Source organism: Balearica regulorum, chromosome W (assembly GCF_011004875.1).
Source record: "Balearica regulorum gibbericeps isolate bBalReg1 chromosome W, bBalReg1.pri, whole genome shotgun sequence".
In the NCBI taxonomy this organism is placed as follows: Eukaryota; Metazoa; Chordata; class Aves; order Gruiformes; family Gruidae; genus Balearica; species Balearica regulorum.
The window spans coordinates 21,094,975-21,120,602 of record NC_046219.1 but is presented as its reverse complement, the minus strand read 5'-3'; the positions used below and the strand labels follow the sequence as shown (position 1 = coordinate 21,120,602).

Sequence of the window (25,628 nt, the reverse complement as noted above, 5' to 3'; positions counted from 1 at the left end):
GGCCACTTGTCTCTTTCAGCAATATCTAAAGCCAGCTGGATGGCTTTCACCTCTGCAAACTGGCTCGATTCACCTTCTCCTTCAGCAGCTTCTGCAACTCGCCGTGCAGGACTCCATACAGCGGCCTTCCACCTCCGAGGTTTTCCCAGAACGCGACAGGACCCATCAATGAACAGGGCATATGGTTTCTTATCTTCTGTTAGTTTATTATACAGTGGGGACTCTTCAGCACATGTCACCTCCTCCTCTGGCGACATTCCGAAATCTTTCCCTTCTGGCCAGTCTGTGATCACTTCCAGAATTCCTGGACGATTGGGGTTTCCTATTTGAGCCCGTTGTGTGATCAGTGCAACCCACTTACTCCACGTAGCATCGGTTGCATGGTGTGTAGAAGGAGCCCTCTCTTTGAACATCCAGCCCAGCACTGGGAGTCGGGGTGCCAGGAGGAGCTGTGCTTCAGTGCCAATCACCTCCGAAGGAGCTCGAACCCCTTCATAGGCTGCCAATATCTCCTTTTCCGTTGGAGTGTAGCGAGCCTCGAATCCTCTGCATCCCCGACTCCAAAACCCCAGGGGTCGACCTCAAGTCTCCCCTGGTGCTTTCTGCCAGAGACTCCAGGTAGGGCCATTCTCCCCTGCTGTGGTGTACAGCACATTTTTTACATCTGGTCCTGCCCGGACTGGCCCAAGAGCTACGGCTATGGCCCAAGAGCCACCTTATTCCTAAAAATTGGATTTCCTGCACAGGCCCCTTCACCTTAATTCAATTTATGGCAAAGCCAGCCTGCAGCAGGATTTGGATTATTTTCTTCCCTTTCTCAGAAACTTCCTCTGCTGAGTTGCCCCATACGATGATGTCATCAATGTATTGCAGGTGCTCTGGGGCTTCACCCTTTTCCAGGGCACTCTGGATCAGGCCATGGCAAATGGTGGGGCTGTGTTTCCACCCCTGGGGCAGTCGATTCCAGGTGTACTGGACGCCCCTCCTAGGGAAGGCAAACTGCGGCCTGCACTCTGCTGCCAAAGGGATCGAGAAAAATGCATTAGCGATATCCATTGTGGCGTACCACTTGGCTGCCTTTGACTCCAGTTCATATTGAAGTTCCAGCATGTCTGGCACGGCAGCACTCATCGGCGGTGTGACTTCATTCAGGCCACGATAGTCCGCTGTCAGCCTCCACTCTCCATTGGAGTTCCGCACTGGCCATATGGGGCTGTTGAAGGGTGAGCGGGTTCTGCTGATCACTCCCTGACCCTCCAGTTGACGAATTAGCTTACGGATGGGAATCAGGGAGTCTCTGGTGGTGCGGTATTGCTGCCGGTGCACAGTTGTAGTAGCAATCGGCACCTGTTGCTCTTCAACGCTCAGCAACCCCACAACAGAAGGGTCCTCCGAGAGACCAGGCAGACTAGACAATGGTTCAATTTCCTCCGCTTTTAAGGCAGCTATTCCAAAAGCCCACCGGTAGCCTTTTGGATCTTTGAAAGACCCTTTCTGGAGGTAGTCTATGCCCAGGATGCATGGAGCCTCTGGCCCAGTCACAATGGGGTGCTTTTGCCACTCATTCCCAGTTAGACTCACTTCAGCCTCCAACAGAGTCAACTGTTGGGATCCCCCCATCACACCAGAAATAGATATCGGTTCCATCCCTTCATAGTTTGATGGCATTAGGGTACACTGTGCACCCGTGTGCAATAGGGCCTTGTACTCCTGTGGGTTCGATGTGCCAGGCCATCGGATCCACACAGTCCGATAAACCCTATTGTCCCTTTCCTCCACCTGGCTGGAGGCAGGGCCCCTCTAATCCTGCTCATCATATTCGCTACTCACTTCTTGCAAAAAGGACCATCTCCCGCACAGCTAATTCCCTCAGATATTGGATACCTCTCTCCATGGTGGTCCACTTGCCTGGCCGACATACGACATGTTCGCTGAAAGGATACCTTTCCCTCACACTTGACAGGAGTCGCCTGCAGAGGCTGAGGGCCTGTGCCTTCTTCCCAATTGCCTTGTCAATGCCCCCTTCCCTAGACAAGGATCCTAGCTGCTTGGCCTCCCTGCCCTCCAGTTCCAGGCTACTGGCCCCGTTATCCCAGCAGCGGAGCAGCCAGGTAAGTATACTTATCTTATTTTATCCTTGCCAGAACCAGGACACCAGCGAACATGGGTGCAAGACCACTGACAACCACCAGAGCCCCCTTGAGGACCACCGACTCAAATCATTGAGCATGCGTGATGGGGAGAAGAATATGGTAATGAATTCCAAGAAATTATTATCATAGGACTGCCTTTTCTGAGAAAAAATGATGAATATGTATGTTTTGATTCTATATAACCTGTGTGTTGGTGATCACCTGCATGCACGTTGGGTGGAGCTGTTTCCCCCCCGTGCATCCAGCGCTGCAATAAAGCAAACCTAGGGTAACTCACGTCTGGTAAATTTCTTATACCCTTTTACAGATTTCACCACACATGAAATTAATTCACTGCCTCATTCATAGGCAAGCTATTGCAGCAAAGAAGTTAGAGCCAGAAGTGTCAGGCATGATGATAGGATGTTATCTATGTGGTCAATTTTATAAACCCAAAATGTGTAAGTAGCAGAATCTTTACAATACTTTGTAATGAGATGAGATGTGACGGTGAAAATCTTTTGCACCACACAAAGATTCATTGGTTATCTCATGGCAAAGTGCTTAAAAGAGTTGTCGAACTTAAATATTAGATATGTGTTTTTCTTTCAGAAAAAGATATGTTCCAAATTTGCTGACCTTTTCTGTGATTGCAAGTAACTGTCAGTAGTATGCTACGTAGCAGATATTTTCAAAAACATAAATACGCTTAATGTGCCCCTTCAAGGTAAAGGTGATGTTTTAAGACTGAGTGAGAAAGTAACTGCTTTTCAAAAGAAAATCGTGCTATGCAGAGAGCATTTTGAAAACAGATGTTTGGAAATGTTTCCTTCATTATGTGATTTTGTTGCCAAAAACAATGTATCATCATCTATAAAAACTCTCATATCTGTACACTTAAAAAAAACTTGGAAACAGAATTTTCTAGCCTGTTTAAAAATCTTCCAAAATGTTTCAGTGGATTTGGAACCCATTTGTCAAAAATATAAAAATGCAACACCTTCCCATTATTTTGCAAGAACAACTGATGGACATAAGGGAAGATGGAAATTTATTAGCCGAATTTCAACAAAAGCCTTTGCATAACTGGTGGATGGGATTGAAAAATGAGTATCATGATTTAGTAAGTGCAGCCAACGATGCACTTCTTCCATTTGGAGCTACATATCTTTGTAAGGTATCTTTTCCAGCTATGATAGCCATTAAACCCGAATATTGAAATAAACAGAACTAGAAACAGACCTCCACCGTGAAGCACCTCCTACTGCACTGGCCTTATTGTTCCTTTGTCTCAGTGTTTCCTGCCCTTTCTTAAATATGTTTTTACAGAGGCACCACAAACTCCTCTGATTGGTTCAGCTTTGGCCTGCAGTGGGGCCATTGCTGAGCCAGCTAGAACTGGTTGTGACTAGCACAGGGCAGTCCCTGACCTCCTCCCACAGAGGTAACCCCTGCAGCTCCCCCCAGCTAGCAAAACACTGCAATTTATACCCAATACAGAAGTCCATTACCTATCTCTAAGCAACAGAGAAGCTGTTTGATTCTTCTCATAGCTTATATTTCATTGCAAGAGGCATGTTTGCTGAGATTCACATGCTTCTTTAAAAGTACCTTGATTTCAGTGAACTTTCCAAGGCTTACCAGTGAATGTGGCAACTGCAGCATTTTCTCTGGGCAGAGACTGGCACTTCCAAAGGCCAGAAGCTCCCAGGTGGAGCTACAAAGTCCAGTTCAAGGCTGGAGGTTCATTTGTATAGCAGTGAATGTAAGTGTACAATATGTTGCTTCATTTAATCCAAAATTTTACCTTTGCATGCCTGATTGGTTTGGACAGCTGTTTTTTTCCATTGCTTTCAGGTATGTTCTCACATTGATTGAGTTATTGCTACTTTACAGAACATCAGCATGACCTGATCTTCACTCATTAGAAAATAATCCACAACAACTGAGACTCTCAGTAAACCCATCTTGACAAAAGATTATCTGGACATTTTCGAAGTTGTTCTTCTCCAATGATTCCAATAATCTTACATAAAAAAAAAGAAGAAGAAATATTAGTCCATTTTTCAGTATCAAATAATACTAATTATAGTAGTAGAAGTCTTGGAGATCTTGACACAGTGCCAGCAGCCAGAAAGCCCTGATATTGCTCATATTCCACACAGATGTACTTGGAGAGCAACATAAGCAAAACAGACGGAGGGTTTTCCCTCTCAGCCTATTGATCTACTTTCTGGGATACAAACTTTATGCTGATTATGGACAGCCTGCATAATCCCTAAAGTTTTGTAAAAATGACATAATTCTTTTCACAACAGAACTAGGACCAAACTTGCAATATCAATGAGACTAGCTATAACTTCTGCTGGTGTGCTGGTTTTGGCTGGGATAGAGTTACTTTTCTTCATAGTAGCTGGTATGGGGCTATGTTTTGGATCTGTGCTGAAAACATTGTTGATAATATAGAGATGTTTTTGTTATTGTTGAGCAGTGCTTACACAGAGTCACGGCCTTTACTGCTTCTCACAACACATCACTAGTGAGTAGGATGGGGGTGCATAAGAAGTTGGGAGGGGACACAGCCGGGATAGCTGACCCAGACTGGCCAAAGGGATATTCCCTACCATATAATGTCATGCTCTCTGTATAAATGAGGAAGCTAGCTGGGAGGTGGGATCGCAGCTCAGGAACTAGCTGAGCATTGGCTTCAGGTGGTAAGAAATTGTGTTGTGCATCACTTATTTTGTGTATTCTATTATTAATATTATTATTAATAATAACAACAATAATAATATCATCATCTTCCTTTTCTGTCCTATTAAACTGTCTTTATCTCAACCCACGAGTTTGACTTTCTCTTTTCCTTTTCAATTCTCTCCCCATCCCACTGTGGGGGGGCAGGGGGAGTGAGCCAATGGCTGTGTGGTTGTTTTAGCTGCCAGCCGGGTTGAACCATGACACTCCTTTTTGGCGCTCAACATGGGGATTGAAGGTTTGAGATAATGACAGATCTGACCAGAGTGTGTTTAAACAAATTTGTTGTAAGCATTCGTTATATTAGTTCAATAGTCGCTGGTCACAATGTTGTATTATTTATTTGTATGGTTGTATAAAGTAATTGCTTGCATTATGAATTCCCTACAGTGCTGTTTATCACCTCTGGGATCTGGATGAGGTTTTTCCTTTTGCTGCACTGTGTACTACTCGCTTATGATAAGATAACATTATTGGCCATGTGAATGATTTGGTATGTGTATTTAGCATTTCTGTCATTTCTGTAACTTGGGAGCTATCTCCTGGGAATTATTAATAATCACACTCTCTACCTTTTTTCCCTGGTGTGGTGGGTTGACCCTACCTGGACGCCAGGCGCCCACCAAAGCGCCTCTATAGCTCCTCCTCCTCAGCTCCTCTCTTCTCAAGTAAGAGAAAATATAACAAAAGGCTCCTGGGTCAAGATAAGGACAGGGAGAGATCACTCACCAATTACTGTCACAGGCAAAATGGACTCAACTCTGGAAAATTAATTTAATTTATTAACAAGCAAATCAGAGTAGAGTAATGAGAAATAAAACCAAAATCTTAAAAACACCTTCCCCCATCCCTCCCTTCTTCCCGGGCTCAACTTCACTCTTTAGCTCCTCCCTGTGAGTGGCACAGGGGGACGGGGAATGGGGGTTGCTGTCAGTTCATCACACGTTGTCTCTGCCGCTTCTTCATCCTCAGGGGCAGGACTCCTCACACCCTTCCCCTGCTCCAGCATAGGGTCCCTCTCACGGGAGACAGTCCTCCACGAACTTCTCCAATGTGAGTCCTTCCCAGGGGCTGCAGTTCACGAACTGCTCCAATGTGGGTCTCTTCCACAAGGTGCACTCCTTCAGGAGCAGACTGCTCCATCGTGGGTCCCCCACGGGGTCACAAGTCCTGCCAGCAAACCTGCACCAGTGTGAGCTCCTCTCTCCATCGGTCCTGCTAGGAGCTTGCTCCAGCGCGGGCTTCCCACGGGGTTCACAGCCTCCTTTGGGTCCATCCACCTGCTCCGACTTAGGATCCTCCATGGGCTTCACGTGGAATCTCTGCTTCACCATTAACCTTCATGGGCTGCAGGGGCCAGCCTGCCTCACCATGATCTTCTCCACAGGCTTCAGGGGAATCTGCTCTAGTTCCTGGAGCACCTCCTCCCTCTCCTTCTTCACTGGCCTTGGTGTCTGCATAGTTCTTTCTCTCACATATTCTCACTCCTCTCTCTGGCTACAGTTTCTTTTAGTAGGTTTTTTTTTTCCACTTCTTAAATATGTTATCACAGAGGTACTAGCACCATCACTCATTGGTTAGGCCTTGGCCAGCAGCAGGTCTGTCTTGGAGCCAGCTGGCATTGGCTCTAATGGACATAGGGGAAGCTTCCAGCAATTTCTCGCAGACGCCACCCCTGTAGATGCCCCCACTACCAAAACCTAGCCACACAAACCCAATATACCCAGAGAACCAATCTATGGGGGATACAGGGGAGAATACTTTCACCTTCATCTTCCCAATCCCCACTCCAACCCTCGCAACAAGGACTGCGGCCACTCCAACCCCAGCGACAGGCACTGTGGCTGAACCAAAAAAACAACCTGTGCCAGTATCAGTTGCCCCTATACAAAAGAAGAAATACACAAAAAAAATCAGCTCACTTAGTAAGGATGACGATGAATCAGGACCATCATGAGAAGAGGAAGAAGAGCTAGAACCAGAGGTAATCACCCGATCCCTATCCCTGAGTGAGCTGCGAGATATGCGAAAAGATTTCAGCCGCCTTCCAGGGGAGCAGATCATTACCTGGCTGCTCCGATGCTGGGATAATGGGGCCAGTAGCCTGGAATTAGAGGTTAGGGGGGCCAAGCAGCTGGGATCCCTGTCCAGGGAAGGGGGCATTGACAAAGAGATAAAGAAAAAACCAGAAGCCTTCAGCCTCTGGAGGCGACTTCTGTCAAGTTTGAAGAAAAGGTATCCCTTCGGAGAAGATGTCATATGTCAGCCAGGCAAGTGGACCACCATGGAATGAGGTATCCAGTACCTGAGGGAATTAGTCATGTGGTAGATGGTTTATTATGACCTGGACAATGTGCAGTTACCTACAGATCCAGATGAAGTCTAATGAAAGTTTGTAAAGAGCGCACTATCGTCGTATGCCAACGTAGTAGTAATGCAGTGTAAAGGCGAAGAGGGGCCAACGGTGGATAAAGTGACTGACTGACTCCAGCAATACAAAGAAGGTCTCTCTTCCTCCCTTATCTCAACTATGGAGAAACTGTACTGGGAGTTCTAGCAATTCAAAGAGGATAGGCCCTACTGTCCACCTGTACAGACCAGATTCTCAGCTATTAGGAGTAAGTGTTCCTCTGCTCAGGAGAGAAGATATAGAGGTACACACCACGAGGCACCCTGTGGTTTTACCTGCGTGACCACGGAGAGGACATGAGGAAATGGGATGGAAAGCCTACCTCGACTCTACAGGCACAAGTACGTGAGCTACAAGGAAAAACAATCACAACAGGGGATTCTTCCAGGAAAAAAGCCACTCCTGTTTCCAGCTTGTAGTACTCCAGACTGAGTGGAAGGCCTACTCGTATGTATGATCCTCTTGAAGGGACCTCTAAGTCATTTTTGCAAGAAGTGAGTAGTGAATATGATGACCAGGATTAGAGGGGTCCTGTCTCCAGCCAGGTGGAGGAGAGGGACAACCAGGTTTATTGGACTGTGTGGATCCGATGGCCTGCCGCATCGAACCCACAGGAGTACAAGGCTCTAGTGGACACTGGTGCACAGTGTACTTCAATGCCCATAAAGAGGCAGAACCGATCTATATTTCTGGTGTGACAGGGGGATCCCAACAGTTGACTCTGCTGGAGGCTGAAGTGAGTCTAACTGGGAATGAGTGGGAAAAGCACCCCATTGTGACTGGCCATGTCCCCCTGTGCCGCTGGGGGGGGCAGAGGTTGAAGCCGGGAGTGAAGTTGAGCCTGCGAAGATGGGAGGGGTGGGGGGAGGTGTTTTAAGATTTGATTTTATTTCTCATTGCTCTACTCTGTTCTGCTTGGTAATAAATAAGATGAATTTCCTCTCTCCGTTCAGTCTGTTTTGCTCGTGATGATAATTAGTGAGTGATCTCTCCCTGTCCTTATCTCGACCCACAAGCCTTTCATTATACTTTTTCTCCCCTGTCTAGTGAAGGAGGGGGAGTGACAGAGTGGCTCTGGTGGGCACCTGGCCTTCAGCCAGGGTCAACCCACCACAAGCATTTAGCAGTCCAACAGTACACATCAGCGCTCCTGCCCTGAGAGACTGTTATGATAAATGAAGCCCAAGGTTATGGGATGAGTGAACTCAATGAACATTTTGTGGACATTTACGGACATTCTGAGAGAGTGTTCCATAGACTAAATGAATGATATCAGGATATTATATTATACAATGGGATGAGAAGGGTGGTGGTGGTTAATGAGGATGTATTGGATTGTGTGGGACCTGAGCATGACATAAATCATGTCCAACCATCAACCCGACACCACCATGTCCCGAAGTGCCATGTCTACACATTTTTGGAACACCTCCAGGGATGGTGACTCCACCACCTCTCCGGGCAGCCTGTTCCAATGCCTGACCACTCTTTCAGTGAAGAAATTTCTCCTAATATGCAATCTAAACCTCCCCTGACGCAACTTGAGGCCATTTCCTCTTGTCCTTTTGCTAGTTACTTGGGAGAAGAGACTAACACCCACCTCACTACAACCTCCTTTCAGGTAGTTGTAGAGAGCAATAAGGTCTCCCCTCAGCCTCCTCTTCTCCAGACTAAACAACCCCAGTTCCCTCAGCCACTCCTCATAAGACTTGTGCTCCAGACCCTTCACCAGCTTCATTGCCCTTCTCTGCACATGCTCCAGCACCTCAATGTCCTTCTTGTAGTGAGGGGCCCAAAACTGAACACAGTATTCGAGGTGCAGCCTCACCAGTGCCGAGTACAGGGGCACAATCACTTCCCTACTCCTGCTGGCCACACTATTCCTGATACAAGCCAGGATGCTGTTGGCCTTCTTGGCCACACTGCTGGCTCATGTTCAGCCAGCTGTCAACCAGCACACCAAGGTCCTTTTCCGCCAGGCAGCTTTCCAGCCAGTCTTCCCCAAGCCTGTAGCATTGCATGGGGTTGTTGTGACCCAAGTGCAGGACCCAGCACTTAGCCTTGTTAAACCTCATACAGTTGGCCTCGGCCCATTGATCCAGCCTGTTCAGATCCCTCTGCAGAGCTCTTTTTTTCTTAACAGAGGCAGCAAACCTGCTCTGGCGTGGGCTCCTCTCTCCACGGGTCCACAGGTCCTGCCAGGAGCTTGCTCCAGCGCGGGCTTCCCACGGGGTCACAGCCTCCTTCAGGTGCCTCCACCTGCTCCGGCGTGGGGTCCTCCGAGAGACCGGGCAAACTAGACAATGGTTCAATTTCCTCCGCTTCCAAGGCAGCTATTCCAAAAGCCCACCGGTAGCCTTTTGGGTCCTTGAAATACCCTCTCCAGAGGTAGTCTATGCCCAGGATGCATGGAGCCTTTGGGCCAGTCACAATGGGGTGCTTTTCCCACTCATTCCCAGTTAGACTCACTTCAGCCTCCAGCAGAGTCAACTGTTGGGATCCCCCTGTCACACCAGAAATATAGATCGGTTCTGCCTCTTTATGGGCATTGAAGTACACTGTGCACCAGTGTCCACTAGAGCCTTGTACTCCTGTGGGTTCGATGCGGCAGGCCATCGGATCCACACAGTCCAATAAACCTGGTTGTCCCTCTCCTCCACCTGGCTGGAGACAGGACCCCTCTAATCCTGGTCATCATATTCACTACTCACTTCTTGCAAAAATGACTTAGAGGTCCCTTCAAGAGGATCATACATACGAGTAGGTCTTCCACTCAGTCTGGAGTACTACAAGCTGGAAACAGGAGTGGCATTTTTCCTGGAAGAATCCCCTGTTGTGATTGTTTTTCCTTGTAGCTCACGTACTTGTGCCTGTAGAGTCGAGGTAGGCTTTCCATCCCATTTCCTCATGTCCTCTCCGTGGTCACGCAGGTAAAACCACAGGGTGCCTCGTGGTGTGTACCTCTATATCTTCTCTCCTGAGCAGAGGAACACTTACTCCTAATAGCTGAGAATCTGGTCTGTACAGGTGGACAGTAGGGCCTATCCTCTTTGAATTGCTAGAACTCCCAGTACAGTTTCTCCATAGTTGAGATAAGGGAGGAAGAGAGACCTTCTTTGTATTGCTGGAGTCAGTCAGTCACTTTATCCACCGTTGGCCCCTCTTCGCCTTTACACTGCATTACTACTACGTTGGCATACGACGATAGTGCGCTCTTTACAAACTTTCATTAGACTTCATCTGGATCTGTAGGTAACTGCACATTGTCCAGGTCATAATAAACCATCTACCACATGACTAATTCCCTCAGGTACTGGATACCTCATTCCATGGTGGTCCACTTGCCTGGCTGACATATGACATCTTCTCCGAAGGGATACCTTTTCTTCAAACTTGACAGAAGTCGCCTCCAGAGGCTGAAGGCTTCTGGTTTTTTCTTTATCTCTTTGTCAATGCCCCCTTCCCTGGACAGGGATCCCAGCTGCTTGGCCCCCCTAACCTCTAATTCCAGGCTACTGGCCCCATTATCCCAGCATCGGAGCAGCCAGGTAATGATCTGCTCCCCTGGAAGGCGGCTGAAATCTTTTCGCATATCTCGCAGCTCACTCAGGGATAGGGATCGGGTGATTACCTCTGGTTCTAGCTCTTCTTCCTCTTCTCATGATGGTCCTGATTCATCGTCATCCTTACTAAGTGAGCTGATTTTTTTTGTGTATTTCTTCTTTTGTATAGGGGCAACTGATACTGGCACAGGTTGTTTTTTTGGTTCAGCCACAGTGCCTGTCGCTGGGGTTGGAGTGGCCGCAGTCCTTGTTGCGAGGGTTGGAGTGGGGATTGGGAAGATGAAGGTGAAAGTATTCTCCCCTGTATCCCCCATAGATTGGTTCTCTGGGTATATTGGGTTTGTGTGGCTAGGTTTTGGTAGTGGGGGCATCTACAGGGGTGGCGTCTGCGAGAAATTGCTGGAAGCTTCCCCTATGTCCATTAGAGCCAATGCCAGCTGGCTCCAAGACAGACCTGCTGCTGGCCAAGGCCTAACCAATGAGTGATGGTGCTAGTACCTCTGTGATAACATATTTAAGAAGTGGAAAAAAAAAAACCTACTAAAAGAAACTGTAGCCAGAGAGAGGAGTGAGAATATGTGAGAGAAAGAACTATGCAGACACCAAGGCCAGTGAAGGAGAGGGAGGAGGTGCTCCAGGAACTAGAGCAGATTCCCCTGAAGCCTGTGGAGAAGATCATGGTGAGGCAGGCTGGCCCCTGCAGCCCATGAAGGTTAATGGTGAAGCAGAGATTCCACGTGAAGCCCATGGAGGATCCTAAGTCGGAGCAGGTGGATGGACCCAAAGGAGGCTGTGAACCCCGTGGGAAGCCCGCGCTGGAGCAAGCTCCTAGCAGGACCGATGGAGAGAGGAGCTCACACTGGTGCAGGTTTGCTGGCAGGACTTGTGACCCCGTGGGGGACCCACGATGGAGCAGTCTGCTCCTGAAGGAGTGCACCTTGTGGAAGAGACCCACATTGGAGCAGTTCGTGAACTGCAGCCCCTGGGAAGGACTCACATTGGAGAAGTTCGTGGAGGACTGTCTCCCGTGAGAGGGACCCTATGCTGGAGCAGGGGAAGGGTGTGAGGAGTCCTGCCCCTGAGGATGAAGAAGCGGCAGAGACAACGTGTGATGAACTGACAGCAACCCCCATTCCCCGTCCCCCTGTGCCACTCACAGGGAGGAGCTAAAGAGTGAAGTTGAGCCCGGGAAGAAGGGAGGGATGGGGGAAGGTGTTTTTAAGATTTTGGTTTTATTTCTCATTACTCTACTCTGATTTGCTTGTTAATAAATTAAATTAATTTTCCAGAGTTGAGTCCATTTTGCCTGTGACAGTAATTGGTGAGTGATCTCTCCCTGTCCTTATCTTGACCCAGGAGCCTTTTGTTATATTTTCTCTTACTTGAGAAGAGAGGAGCTGAGGAGGAGGAGCTATAGAGGCGCTTTGGTGGGCGCCTGGCGTCCAGGTAGGGTCAACCCACCACACCAGGGAAAAAAGGTAGAGAGTGTGATTATTAATAATTCCCAGGAGATAGCTCCCAAGTTACAGAAATGACAGAAATGCTAAATACACATACCAAATCATTCACATGGCCAATAATGTTATCTTATCATAAGCGAGTAGTACACAGTGCAGCAAAAGGAAAAACCTCATCCAGATCCCAGAGGTGATAAACAGCACTGTAGGGAATTCATAATGCAAGCAATTACTTTATACAACCATACAAATAAATAATACAACATTGTGACCAGCGACTATTGAACTAATATAACGAATGCTTACAACAAATTTGTTTAAACACACTCTGGTCAGATCTGTCATTATCTCAAACCTTCAATCCCCATGTTGAGCGCCAAAAAGGAGTGTCATGGTTCAACCCGGCTGGCAGCTAAAACAACCACACAGCCATTGGCTCACTCCCCCTGCCCCCCCACAGTGGGATGGGGAGAGAATTGAAAAGGAAAAGAGAAAGTCAAACTCGTGGGTTGAGATAAAGACAGTTTAATAGGACAGAAAAGGAAGATGATGATATTATTATTGTTGTTATTATTAATAATAATATTAATAATAGAATACACAAAATAAGTGATGCACAACACAATTTCTTACCACCTGAAGCCAATGCTCAGCTAGTTCCTGAGCTGCGATCCCACCTCCCAGCTAGCTTCCTCATTTATACAGAGAGCATGACATTATATGGTAGGGAATATCCCTTTGGCCAGTCTGGGTCAGCTATCCCGGCTGTGTCCCCTCCCAACTTCTTATGCACCCCCATCCTACTCACTAGTGATGTGTTGTGAGAAGCAGTAAAGGCCGTGACTCTGTGTAAGCACTGCTCAACAATAACAAAAACATCTCTATATTATCAACAATGTTTTCAGCACAGATCCAAAACATAGCCCCATACCAGCTACTATGAAGAAAAGTAACTCTATCCCAGCCAAAACCAGCACACCAGCAGAAGTTATAGCTAGTCTCATTGATATTGCAAGTTTGGTCCTAGTTCTGTTGTGAAAAGAATTATGTCATTTTTACAAAACTTTAGGGATTATGCAGGCTGTCCATAATCAGCATAAAGTTTGTATCCCAGAAAGTAGATCAATAGGCTGAGAGGGAAAACCCTCCGTCTGTTTTGCTTATGTTGCTCTCCAAGTACATCTGTGTGGAATATGAGCAATATCAGGGCTTTCTGGCTGCTGGCACTGTGTCAAGATCTCCAAGACTTCTACTACTATAATTAGTATTATTTGATACTGAAAAATGGACTAATATTTCTTCTTCTTTTTTTTTATGTAAGATTATTGGAATCATTGGAGAAGAACAACTTCGAAAATGTCCAGATAATCTTTTGTCAAGATGGGTTTACTGAGAGTCTCAGTTGTTGTGGATTATTTTCTAATGAGTGAAGATCAGGTCATGCTGATGTTCTGTAAAGTAGCAATAACTCAATCAATGTGAGAACATACCTGAAAGCAATGGAAAAAAACAGCTGTCCAAACCAATCAGGCATGCAAAGGTAAAATTTTGGATTAAATGAAGCAACATATTGTACACTTACATTCACTGCTATACAAATGAACCTCCAGCCTTGAACTGGACTTTGTAGCTCCACCTGGGAGCTTCTGGCCTTTGGAAGTGCCAGTCTCTGCCCAGAGAAAATGCTGCAGTTGCCACATTCACTGGTAAGCCTTGGAAAGTTCACTGAAATCAAGGTACTTTTAAAGAAGCATGTGAATCTCAGCAAACATGCCTCTTGCAATGAAATATAAGCTATGAGAAGAATCAAACAGCTTCTCTGTTGCTTAGAGATAGGTAATGGACTTCTGTATTGGGTATAAATTGCAGTGTTTTGCTAGCTGGGGGGAGCTGCAGGGGTTACCTCTGTGGGAGGAGGTCAGGGACTGCCCTGTGCTAGTCACAACCAGTTCTAGCTGGCTCAGCAATGGCCCCACTGCAGGCCAAAGCTGAACCAATCAGAGGAGTTTGTGGTGCCTCTGTAAAAACATATTTAAGAAAGGGCAGGAAACACTGAGACAAAGGAACAATAAGGCCAGTGCAGTAGGAGGTGCTTCACGGTGGAGGTCTGTTTCTAGTTCTGTTTATTTCAATATTCGGGTTTAATGGCTATCATAGCTGGAAAAGATACCTTACAAAGATATGTAGCTCCAAATGGAAGAAGTGCATCGTTGGCTGCACTTACTAAATCATGATACTCATTTTTCAATCCCATCCACCAGTTATGCAAAGGCTTTTGTTGAAATTCGGCTAATAAATTTCCATCTTCCCTTATGTCCATCAGTTGTTCTTGCAAAATAATGGGAAGGTGTTGCATTTTTATATTTTTGACAAATGGGTTCCAAATCCACTGAAACATTTTGGAAGATTTTTAAACAGGCTAGAAAATTCTGTTTCCAAGTTTTTTTTAAGTGTACAGATATGAGAGTTTTTATAGATGATGATACATTGTTTTTGGCAACAAAATCACATAATGAAGGAAACATTTCCAAACATCTGTTTTCAAAATGCTCTCTGCATAGCACGATTTTCTTTTGAAAAGCAGTTACTTTCTCACTCAGTCTTAAAACATCACCTTTACCTTGAAGGGGCACATTAAGCGTATTTATGTTTTTGAAAATATCTGCTACGTAGCATACTACTGACAGTTACTTGCAATCACAGAAAAGGTCAGCAAATTTGGAACATATCTTTTTCTGAAAGAAAAACACATATCTAATATTTAAGTTCGACAACTCTTTTAAGCACTTTGCCATGAGATAACCAATGAATCTTTGTGTGGTGCAAAAGATTTTCACCGTCACATCTCATCTCATTACAAAGTATTGTAAAGATTCTGCTACTTACACATTTTGGGTTTATAAAATTGACCACATAGATAACATCCTATCATCATGCCTGACACTTCTGGCTCTAACTTCTTTGCTGCAATAGCTTGCCTATGAATGAGGCAGTGAATTAATTTCATGTGTGGTGAAATCTGTAAAAGGGTATAAGAAATTTACCAGACGTGAGTTACCCTAGGTTTGCTTTATTGCAGCGCTGGATGCACGGGGGGGAAACAGCTCCACCCAACGTGCATGCAGGTGATCACCAACACACAGGTTATATAGAATCAAAACATACATATTCATCATTTTTTCTCAGAAAAGGCAGTCCTATGATAATAATTTCTTGGAATTCATTACCATATTCTTCTCCCCATCACGCATGCTCAATGATTTGAGTCGGTGGTCCTCAAGGGGGCTCTGGTGGTTGTCAGTGGTCTTGCACCCATGTTCGCTGGTGTCCTGGTTCTGGCAAGGATAAAATAAGATAAGTATACTTACCTGGCTGCTCCGCTGCTGGGATAACGGGGCCAGTAGCCTGGAACTGGAGGGCAGGGAGGCCAAGCAGCTAGGATCCTTGTCTAGGGAAGGGGGCATTGACAAGGCAATTGGGAAGAAGGCACAGGCCCTCAGCCTCTGGAGGCGACTCGTGTCAAGTGTGAGGGAAAGGTATCCTTTCAGCGAACATGTCGTATGTCGGCCAGGCAAGTGGACCACCATGGAGAGAGGTATCCAATATCTGAGGGAATTAGCTGTGCGGGAGATGGTCCTTTTTGCAAGAAGTGAGTAGCGAATATGATGAGCAGGATTAGAGGGGCCCTGCCTCCAGCCAGGTGGAGGAAAGGGACAATCGGGTTTATCGGACTGTGTGGATCCGATGGCCTGGCACGTCAGATCCACAAGAGTACAAGGCTCTAGTGGACACCGGTGCACAGTGTACTTTAATGCCATCAAGCTATGAAGGAGCAGAACCCATCTCTATTTCTGGAGTGACAGGGGGATCACAACAGCTGACTCTACTGGAAGCTGAAGTAAGTCTAACTGGGAAGGACTGGGAAAAGCACCCCATTGTGACTGGCCCAAAGGCTCCATGCATCCTGGGCATAGACTACCTGAGGAGAGGGTATTTCAAGGACCCAAAAGGGTATAGATGGGCTTTTGGTATAGCTGCCTTGGAGACGGAGAAAATTGAACCATTATCTACTTTGCCTGGACTCTCAGAGGACCCTTCTGTTGTGGGGTTGCTGAGGATTGAAGAACAACAGGTGCCAATCGCTACCACAACGGTGCACCGGCGGCAATACTGCAGCAACCGAGACTCCCTGATTCCCATCCGTAAGCTGATTCGTCAACTGGAGGGTCAGGGAGTGATCAGCAGAACCCGCTCACCCTTCAACAGCCCCATATGGCCAGTGCGGAAGTCCAATGGAGAGTGGAGGCTGACAGCGGACTATCGTGGCCTGAATGAAGTCACACCGCCGATGAGTGCTGCCGTGCCAGACATGCTGGAACTTCAATATGAACTGGAGTCAAAGGCAGCCAAGTGGTATGCCACAATGGATATCGCTAATGCATTTTTCTCGATCCCTTTGGCAGCAGAGTGCAGGCCGCAGTTTGCCTTCCCTAGGAGGGGCGTCCAGTACACCTGGAATCGACTGCCCCAGGGGTGGAAACACAGCCCCACCATTTGCCACGGACTGATCCAGAGTGCATTGGAATGGGGTGAAGCTCCAGAACATTTGCAATACATTGATGACATCATCGTATGGGGCAGCACGGCAGAAGAAGTTGTTGAGAAAGGGAAGAAAATAATCCAAATCCTTCTGAAAGCTGGTTTTGCCATAAAGCGAAGTAAGGTCAAGGGACCTGCACAGGAGATTCAGTTTTTAGGAATAAAATGGCAAGATGGGCGTCGTCAGATCCCAATGGATGTGATTAACAAAATAGCAGCCATGTCTCCACCAACCAATAAAAAGGAGACACAAGCTTTTCTAGGCGTTGTGGGTTTCTGGCGGACGCACATTCCGAATTACAGTCTCATTGTAAGCCCTCTCTACCATGTAACCCGGAAGAAGAACGATTTTGAATGGGGCCCTGAGCAACGACAAGCCTTTGAACAAATTAAACAAGAAACAGTTCATGCGGTGGCCCTTGGGCCAGTCCGGGCAGGACCAGATGTAAAGAATGTGCTGTACACTGCAGCTGGGGAGAATGGCCCTACCTGGAGTCTCTGGCAGAAAACACCAGGGGAGAGTCGAGGTCGACCCCTGGGGTTTTGGAGTCGGGGATACAGAGGATCTGAAGCCCACTACACTCCAACGGAAAAGGAGATATTGGCAGCATGTAGGAGTCCAACAGTACACATCATTACTCCTGCCCTGAGAGATTGGTGTGATAAGTGAAGCCCAAGGATCTGGGCCGAGTGAACTCAACGGACATTTTGTGGACATTTATTGACATTTTCAGAGGGAAGTCCACAGACTAAGGGAATGATATCAGTATACTATTAAGGGATGAGAAAGGTGGTAGTGGTTAATGAGGATGTATTGAATTGTGTGGGACCTAAGCATGATGTAAATAGTATGGAATAAGGGGTGGATAATGTCCTGGTTTCAGCTGAGAGGGTTCATTTTTTTTTTTCTTTTTCACAGTAGCTAGTATGGGGCTATGTTTTGGATTTGTGCTGGAAATAACGTTGGTAATATAGAGATGTTTTTGTTATGTGGACCTGTTGTTGAGCAGTGCTTACACAGAGAGCCAAGGCCTTTTCTGCTTCTCGCACCGCCTTGCCAGTGGGACGGCTGGGGGTGCACAAGGAGTTGGGAGGGGACATAGACAGGACAGGTGGCCCAAACTAGCCAAAGGGGGTATTCCATACCATGTGACATCATGCTCAGCATAAAAGGGGGGCTAGCCGGGGAGGGGCGGTAGCAGCTCCAGGACGCGTGGCTCGGGGACAGTCCGGTTTCGGGACAGGTCTGAGCGTGCGGTCTGAGTTGTACGGTCCTCGGGTGAGAAACTGCATTCTGTATCACCAGTTTCGCATGCTCTGTTAAGTACTGTTTTGTTTTGTTTTTGTCTTCCCCTCTCCCTTTGCTATCCTAGTAAACTGTCCTTATACCAACCCACCAGGTCTTGTCTTTTCCTTCCCATTCTCCTCCCCATCCCACGGGGGTGGGGGAGGCAGTGAACGAGCGGCTGCGTGGTGCTCAGCTGCCGGCTGGGGTAAAACCACGACAGTCCTTTTTGGCGCCCAGCGTGGGGCTCGAAGGGTTGAGATAACGACAGATCTGCCCCGAGTGTGTTAAAACAAAGTTGTTATAAGTATTTATTGTATTATTTTAAGCAGCCGGTGGTCACAATGGTGTTTTATTTCTTCACGTGGCTGTGGTATCTAAACCCCTACTTGCTGTATGCATTCCTTGCAATGCTGCTGTTTATCACCTCTGGGAGAGGGGTCCAGGTTCTCATGTTGCTGTACTGTGTGATATCAACTTATGATATGATAACATCAATGATTATGAGTTTAATTTGGTACTTGTATTGGGTTTTGCTGTCATGCCCATACCTTGGATATCTCTTTGAATCGATTAATAATCGCACTCAATCTACAGGGAAGACAGAGGGGGATGCTTCCTCCTGCTCTTTCATTCCCCTTTTTCCCTATAGGCTAGTTGCAGCAGCTTTTGAAAATTTTGATTATTCTTGGGATGTTCAAGCCACTGTGCTCATATTATTATGTCTCCTGAATGTGTTTCAAGTTTTGTTCAAGGTTGCAAAAAGATGTTTTAAGAAGACCACTCAGACACCTGCCCCGAGGCTGAATAGTCAGGGCTGGCATGGCATGTGGGAGTGTGTGGGCAGGTATCTAGAGACCTTCTCACCCCCAATGTTTTGGAACTTCACCCCCGAACAACTACAGAACCCTGAGAAAGTGATAGAATATTTGAAGGGAAAATGCCGTGGCTATTCCAAGGAGGCACAACTTACTGCACTGTGTTGGGCCCTGGCCTCGATCTACCAAACACTGCTCGATAGTAGGCAGTGTCATCAGGGGAAAGAGAGGGAAAACAGACCCACAGACACTGCAGCTACCTCAACCCCCACGGCTACTCCAGACCCCACGATAGGCACCGCAGCGACCCCAACCCCCGCGGCTACTCCAGACCCCACACCAGGCACCGCAGCGACCCCAACCCCCGCGGCTACTCCAGACCCCACACCAGGCACGACAGCTACCCCAACCCCCACGGCTGCCCCAGCCTCCGTAACAGACACTGTGGCTACTCAAACCCCCGTGACAGGCACAGCGGCTACCCCAACCCCTGTGGCTACCCGAATCCCTGCAACAGACACTGTAGCTACTCAAACCCTTGTGACAGGGACTGAAGGTGAACCAGAAAACCAACCAGTACCAGTATCAGTCGCCCCTATACAGAAGAAGAAATACACAAAGAAATCAGTTCGCTTAGTGAAGGATGATGATGAACCAGGACCATCACAGGAGGAAGAGCCAGAACCAGAGGTAATCACTCGATCCCTGTCCCAGAGTGAGCTGCGAGATATGAGAAAAGATTTCAGCCGCCGTCCAGGTGAGCACATCATTACCTGGCTGCTCCGATGCTGGGATAATGGGGCCAGTAGCCTGGAATTAGACGGCAGGGAGGCCAAACAGTTGGGATCCCTGTCCAAGGAAGGGGGCATTGACAAGGCAATTGGGAAAAAGACACAAGCCCTCAGCCTCTGGAGGAGACTCCTGTCAAGTGTGAAGGAAAGGTATCCTTTCAGTGAAGATGTTGTATGTGTGTCGGCCAAGCAAGTGGACCACCATGGAGCGAGGTATCCAGTACCTGAGGGAATTAGCCGTGCGGGAGTTGGTTTATTATGACCCAGACAATGCGCAGTTACCCACAGACCCTGATGAAGTCCAGTGCACACGACCCATGTGGCGGAAGTTTGTGCGAAGTGCACCATCATCGTACGCCAACTCACTAGCAGTAATGGACTGGAAACCTAAAGAGGCACCAACAGTGGATGAAGTGGCTGGCCGACTCCGTCAGTGTGAAGAAAGTCTCTCTTCCTCCCTCATTTCGGCTGTGGAGAAACTGTCCCGGGAGTTCCAGCAACTTAGAGAGGATATGTCTTATTCCCCACCTGTACAGACCAGTGTTTCGGCTATCCAGAGCAAGCATTTCTCTGTTCAAGAGAGAGGACATAGAGGGTACACACCACGAGGTACCCTGTGGTTTTACCTGTGTGACCATGGAGAGGACGTGAGGAAGTGGGATGGAAAGCCTACCTCAATGCTACAGGCACGAGTACATGAGCTGCAAAGTAAAACAGCCACAAAAGGGAATTCTTCCAGGAAAAATGCCGCTCCAGTTTCCAGTGGGCAGTTCCCCAGAGCGAGTGGAAGGCCTACTCATATGTATGATCCTCTTGAAGGGACTTCTAAATCCTTTTTGCAAGAAGTGAGTAGCGAATATGATGAGCAGGATTAGAGGGGCCCTGCCTCCAGCCAGGTGGAGGAAAGGGACAATCGGGTTTATCGGACTGTGTGGATCCGATGGCCTGGCACGTCAGATCCACAAGAGTACAAGGCTCTAGTGGACACCGGTGCACAGTGTACTTTAATGCCATCAAGCTATGAAGGAGCAGAACCCATCTCTATTTCTGGAGTGACAGGGGGATCGCAACAGCTGACTCTACTGGAAGCTGAAGTAAGTCTAACTGGGAAGGACTGGGAAAAGCACCCCATTGTGACTGGCCCAAAGGCTCCATGCATCCTGGGCATAGACTACCTGAGGAGAGGGTATTTCAAGGACCCAAAAGGGTATAGATGGGCTTTTGGTATAGCTGCCTTGGAGACGGAGAAAATTGAACCATTATCTACTTTGCCTGGACTCTCAGAGGACCCTTCTGTTGTGGGGTTGCTGAGGATTGAAGAACAACAGGTGCCAATCGCTACCACAACGGTGCACCGGCGGCAATACTGCAGCAACCGAGACTCCCTGATTCCCATCCGTAAGCTGATTCGTCAACTGGAGGGTCAGGGAGTGATCAGCAGAACCCGCTCACCCTTCAACAGCCCCATATGGCCAGTGCGGAAGTCCAATGGAGAGTGGAGGCTGACAGCGGACTATCGTGGCCTGAATGAAGTCACACCGCCGATGAGTGCTGCCGTGCCAGACATGCTGGAACTTCAATATGAACTGGAGTCAAAGGCAGCCAAGTGGTATGCCACAATGGATATCGCTAATGCATTTTTCTCGATCCCTTTGGCAGCAGAGTGCAGGCCGCAGTTTGCCTTCCCTAGGAGGGGCGTCCAGTACACCTGGAATCGACTGCCCCAGGGGTGGAAACACAGCCCCACCATTTGCCACGGACTGATCCAGAGTGCATTGGAATGGGGTGAAGCTCCAGAACATTTGCAATACATTGATGACATCATCGTATGGGGCAGCACGGCAGAAGAAGTTGTTGAGAAAGGGAAGAAAATAATCCAAATCCTTCTGAAAGCTGGTTTTGCCATAAAGCGAAGTAAGGTCAAGGGACCTGCACAGGAGATTCAGTTTTTAGGAATAAAATGGCAAGATGGGCGTCGTCAGATCCCAATGGATGTGATTAACAAAATAGCAGCCATGTCTCCACCAACCAATAAAAAGGAGACACAAGCTTTTCTAGGCGTTGTGGGTTTCTGGCGGACGCACATTCCGAATTACAGTCTCATTGTAAGCCCTCTCTACCATGTAACCCGGAAGAAGAACGATTTTGAATGGGGCCCTGAGCAACGACAAGCCTTTGAACAAATTAAACAAGAAACAGTTCATGCGGTGGCCCTTGGGCCAGTCCGGGCAGGACCAGATGTAAAGAATGTGCTGTACACTGCAGCTGGGGAGAATGGCCCTACCTGGAGTCTCTGGCAGAAAACACCAGGGGAGAGTCGAGGTCGACCCCTGGGGTTTTGGAGTCGGGGATACAGAGGATCTGAAGCCCACTACACTCCAACGGAAAAGGAGATATTGGCAGCATGTAGGAGTCCAACAGTACACATCATTACTCCTGCCCTGAGAGATTGGTGTGATAAGTGAAGCCCAAGGATCTGGGCCGAGTGAACTCAACGGACATTTTGTGGACATTTATTGACATTTTCAGAGGGAAGTCCACAGACTAAGGGAATGATATCAGTATACTATTAAGGGATGAGAAAGGTGGTAGTGGTTAATGAGGATGTATTGAATTGTGTGGGACCTAAGCATGATGTAAATAGTATGGAATAAGGGGTGGATAATGTCCTGGTTTCAGCTGAGAGGGTTCATTTTTTTTTTCTTTTTCACAGTAGCTAGTATGGGGCTATGTTTTGGATTTGTGCTGGAAATAACGTTGGTAATATAGAGATGTTTTTGTTATGTGGACCTGTTGTTGAGCAGTGCTTACACAGAGAGCCAAGGCCTTTTCTGCTTCTCGCACCGCCTTGCCAGTGGGACGGCTGGGGGTGCACAAGGAGTTGGGAGGGGACATAGACAGGACAGGTGGCCCAAACTAGCCAAAGGGGGTATTCCATACCATGTGACATCATGCTCAGCATAAAAGGGGGGCTAGCCGGGGAGGGGCGGTAGCAGCTCCAGGACGCGTGGCTCGGGGACAGTCCGGTTTCGGGACAGGTCTGAGCGTGCGGTCTGAGTTGTACGGTCCTCGGGTGAGAAACTGCATTCTGTATCACCAGTTTCGCATGCTCTGTTAAGTACTGTTTTGTTTTGGTTTTGTCTTCCCCTCTCCCTTTGCTATCCTAGTAAACTGTCCTTATACCAACCCACCAGGTCTTGTCTTTTCCTTCCCATTCTCCTCCCCATCCCACGGGGGTGGGGGAGGCAGTGAACGAGCGGCTGCGTGGTGCTCAGCTGCCGGCTGGGGTAAAACCACGACAGTCCTTTTTGGCGCCCAACGTGGGGCTCGAAGGGTTGAGATAACGACAGATCTGCCCCGAGTGTGTTAAAACAAAGTTGTTATAAGTATTTATTGTATTATTTTAAGCAGCCGGTGGTCACAATGGTGTTTTATTTCTTCACGTGGCTGTGGTATCTAAACCCCTACTTGCTGTATGCATTCCTTGCAATGCTGCTGTTTATCACCTCTGGGAGAGGGGTCCAGGTTCTCATGTTGCTGTACTGTGTGATATCAACTTATGATATGATAACATCAATGATTATGAGTTTAATTTGGTACTTGTATTGGGTTTTGCTGTCATGCCCATACCTTGGATATCTCTTTGAATCGATTAATAATCGCACTCAATCTACAGGGAAGACAGAGGGGGATGCTTCCTCCTGCTCTTTCATTCCCCTTTTTCCCTATAGGCTAGTTGCAGCAGCTTTTGAAAATTTTGATTATTCTTGGGATGTTCAAGCCACTGTGCTCATATTATTATGTCTCCTGAATGTGTTTCAAGTTTTGTTCAAGGTTGCAAAAAGATGTTTTAAGAAGACCACTCAGACACCTGCCCCGAGGCTGAATAGTCAGGGCTGGCATGGCATGTGGGAGTGTGTGGGCAGGTATCTAGAGACCTTCTCACCCCCAATGTTTTGGAACTTCACCCCCGAACAACTACAGAACCCTGAGAAAGTGATAGAATATTTGAAGGGAAAATGCCGTGGCTATTCCAAGGAGGCACAACTTACTGCACTGTGTTGGGCCCTGGCCTCGATCTACCAAACACTGCTCGATAGTAGGCAGTGTCATCAGGGGAAAGAGAGGGAAAACAGACCCACAGACACTGCAGCTACCTCAACCCCCACGGCTACTCCAGACCCCACGATAGGCACCGCAGCGACCCCAACCCCCGCGGCTACTCCAGACCCCACACCAGGCACCGCAGCGACCCCAACCCCCGCGGCTACTCCAGACCCCACACCAGGCACGACAGCTACCCCAACCCCCACGGCTGCCCCAGCCTCCGTAACAGACACTGTGGCTACTCAAACCCCCGTGACAGGCACAGCGGCTACCCCAACCCCTGTGGCTACCCGAATCCCTGCAACAGACACTGTAGCTACTCAAACCCTTGTGACAGGGACTGAAGGTGAACCAGAAAACCAACCAGTACCAGTATCAGTCGCCCCTATACAGAAGAAGAAATACACAAAGAAATCAGTTCGCTTAGTGAAGGATGATGATGAACCAGGACCATCACAGGAGGAAGAGCCAGAACCAGAGGTAATCACTCGATCCCTGTCCCAGAGTGAGCTGCGAGATATGAGAAAAGATTTCAGCCGCCGTCCAGGTGAGCACATCATTACCTGGCTGCTCCGATGCTGGGATAATGGGGCCAGTAGCCTGGAATTAGACGGCAGGGAGGCCAAACAGTTGGGATCCCTGTCCAAGGAAGGGGGCATTGACAAGGCAATTGGGAAAAAGACACAAGCCCTCAGCCTCTGGAGGAGACTCCTGTCAAGTGTGAAGGAAAGGTATCCTTTCAGTGAAGATGTTGTATGTGTGTCGGCCAAGCAAGTGGACCACCATGGAGCGAGGTATCCAGTACCTGAGGGAATTAGCCGTGCGGGAGTTGGTTTATTATGACCCAGACAATGCGCAGTTACCCACAGACCCTGATGAAGTCCAGTGCACACGACCCATGTGGCGGAAGTTTGTGCGAAGTGCACCATCATCGTACGCCAACTCACTAGCAGTAATGGACTGGAAACCTAAAGAGGCACCAACAGTGGATGAAGTGGCTGGCCGACTCCGTCAGTGTGAAGAAAGTCTCTCTTCCTCCCTCATTTCGGCTGTGGAGAAACTGTCCCGGGAGTTCCAGCAACTTAGAGAGGATATGTCTTATTCCCCACCTGTACAGACCAGTGTTTCGGCTATCCAGAGCAAGCATTTCTCTGTTCAAGAGAGAGGACATAGAGGGTACACACCACGAGGTACCCTGTGGTTTTACCTGTGTGACCATGGAGAGGACGTGAGGAAGTGGGATGGAAAGCCTACCTCAATGCTACAGGCACGAGTACATGAGCTGCAAAGTAAAACAGCCACAAAAGGGAATTCTTCCAGGAAAAATGCCGCTCCAGTTTCCAGTGGGCAGTTCCCCAGAGCGAGTGGAAGGCCTACTCATATGTATGATCCTCTTGAAGGGACTTCTAAATCCTTTTTGCAAGAAGTGAGTAGCGAATATGATGAGCAGGATTAGAGGGGCCCTGCCTCCAGCCAGGTGGAGGAAAGGGACAATCGGGTTTATCGGACTGTGTGGATCCGATGGCCTGGCACGTCAGATCCACAAGAGTACAAGGCTCTAGTGGACACCGGTGCACAGTGTACTTTAATGCCATCAAGCTATGAAGGAGCAGAACCCATCTCTATTTCTGGAGTGACAGGGGGATCGCAACAGCTGACTCTACTGGAAGCTGAAGTAAGTCTAACTGGGAAGGACTGGGAAAAGCACCCCA

The 25,628-nt window shown here is 47.9% G+C and overlaps 1 protein-coding gene and 1 long non-coding RNA gene across 3 annotated transcripts in view; both read left to right on the top strand.

Annotated features, from left to right (window-relative positions):
* The window catches only part of LOC142599315 (uncharacterized), a 29,492-nt gene extending 5,232 nt beyond the window's left edge, over nt 1-24,260 (top strand). Inside the window, 1 exon segment of the mRNA XM_075739186.1 lies at nt 23,990-24,260. Coding sequence (XP_075595301.1) covers nt 23,990-24,260 — 271 coding nt within the window.
* LOC142599221 (uncharacterized) overlaps nt 1-25,628 on the top strand; it is a 706,610-nt gene that overhangs the window by 20,387 nt on the left and 660,595 nt on the right. The window lies entirely within an intron of this gene.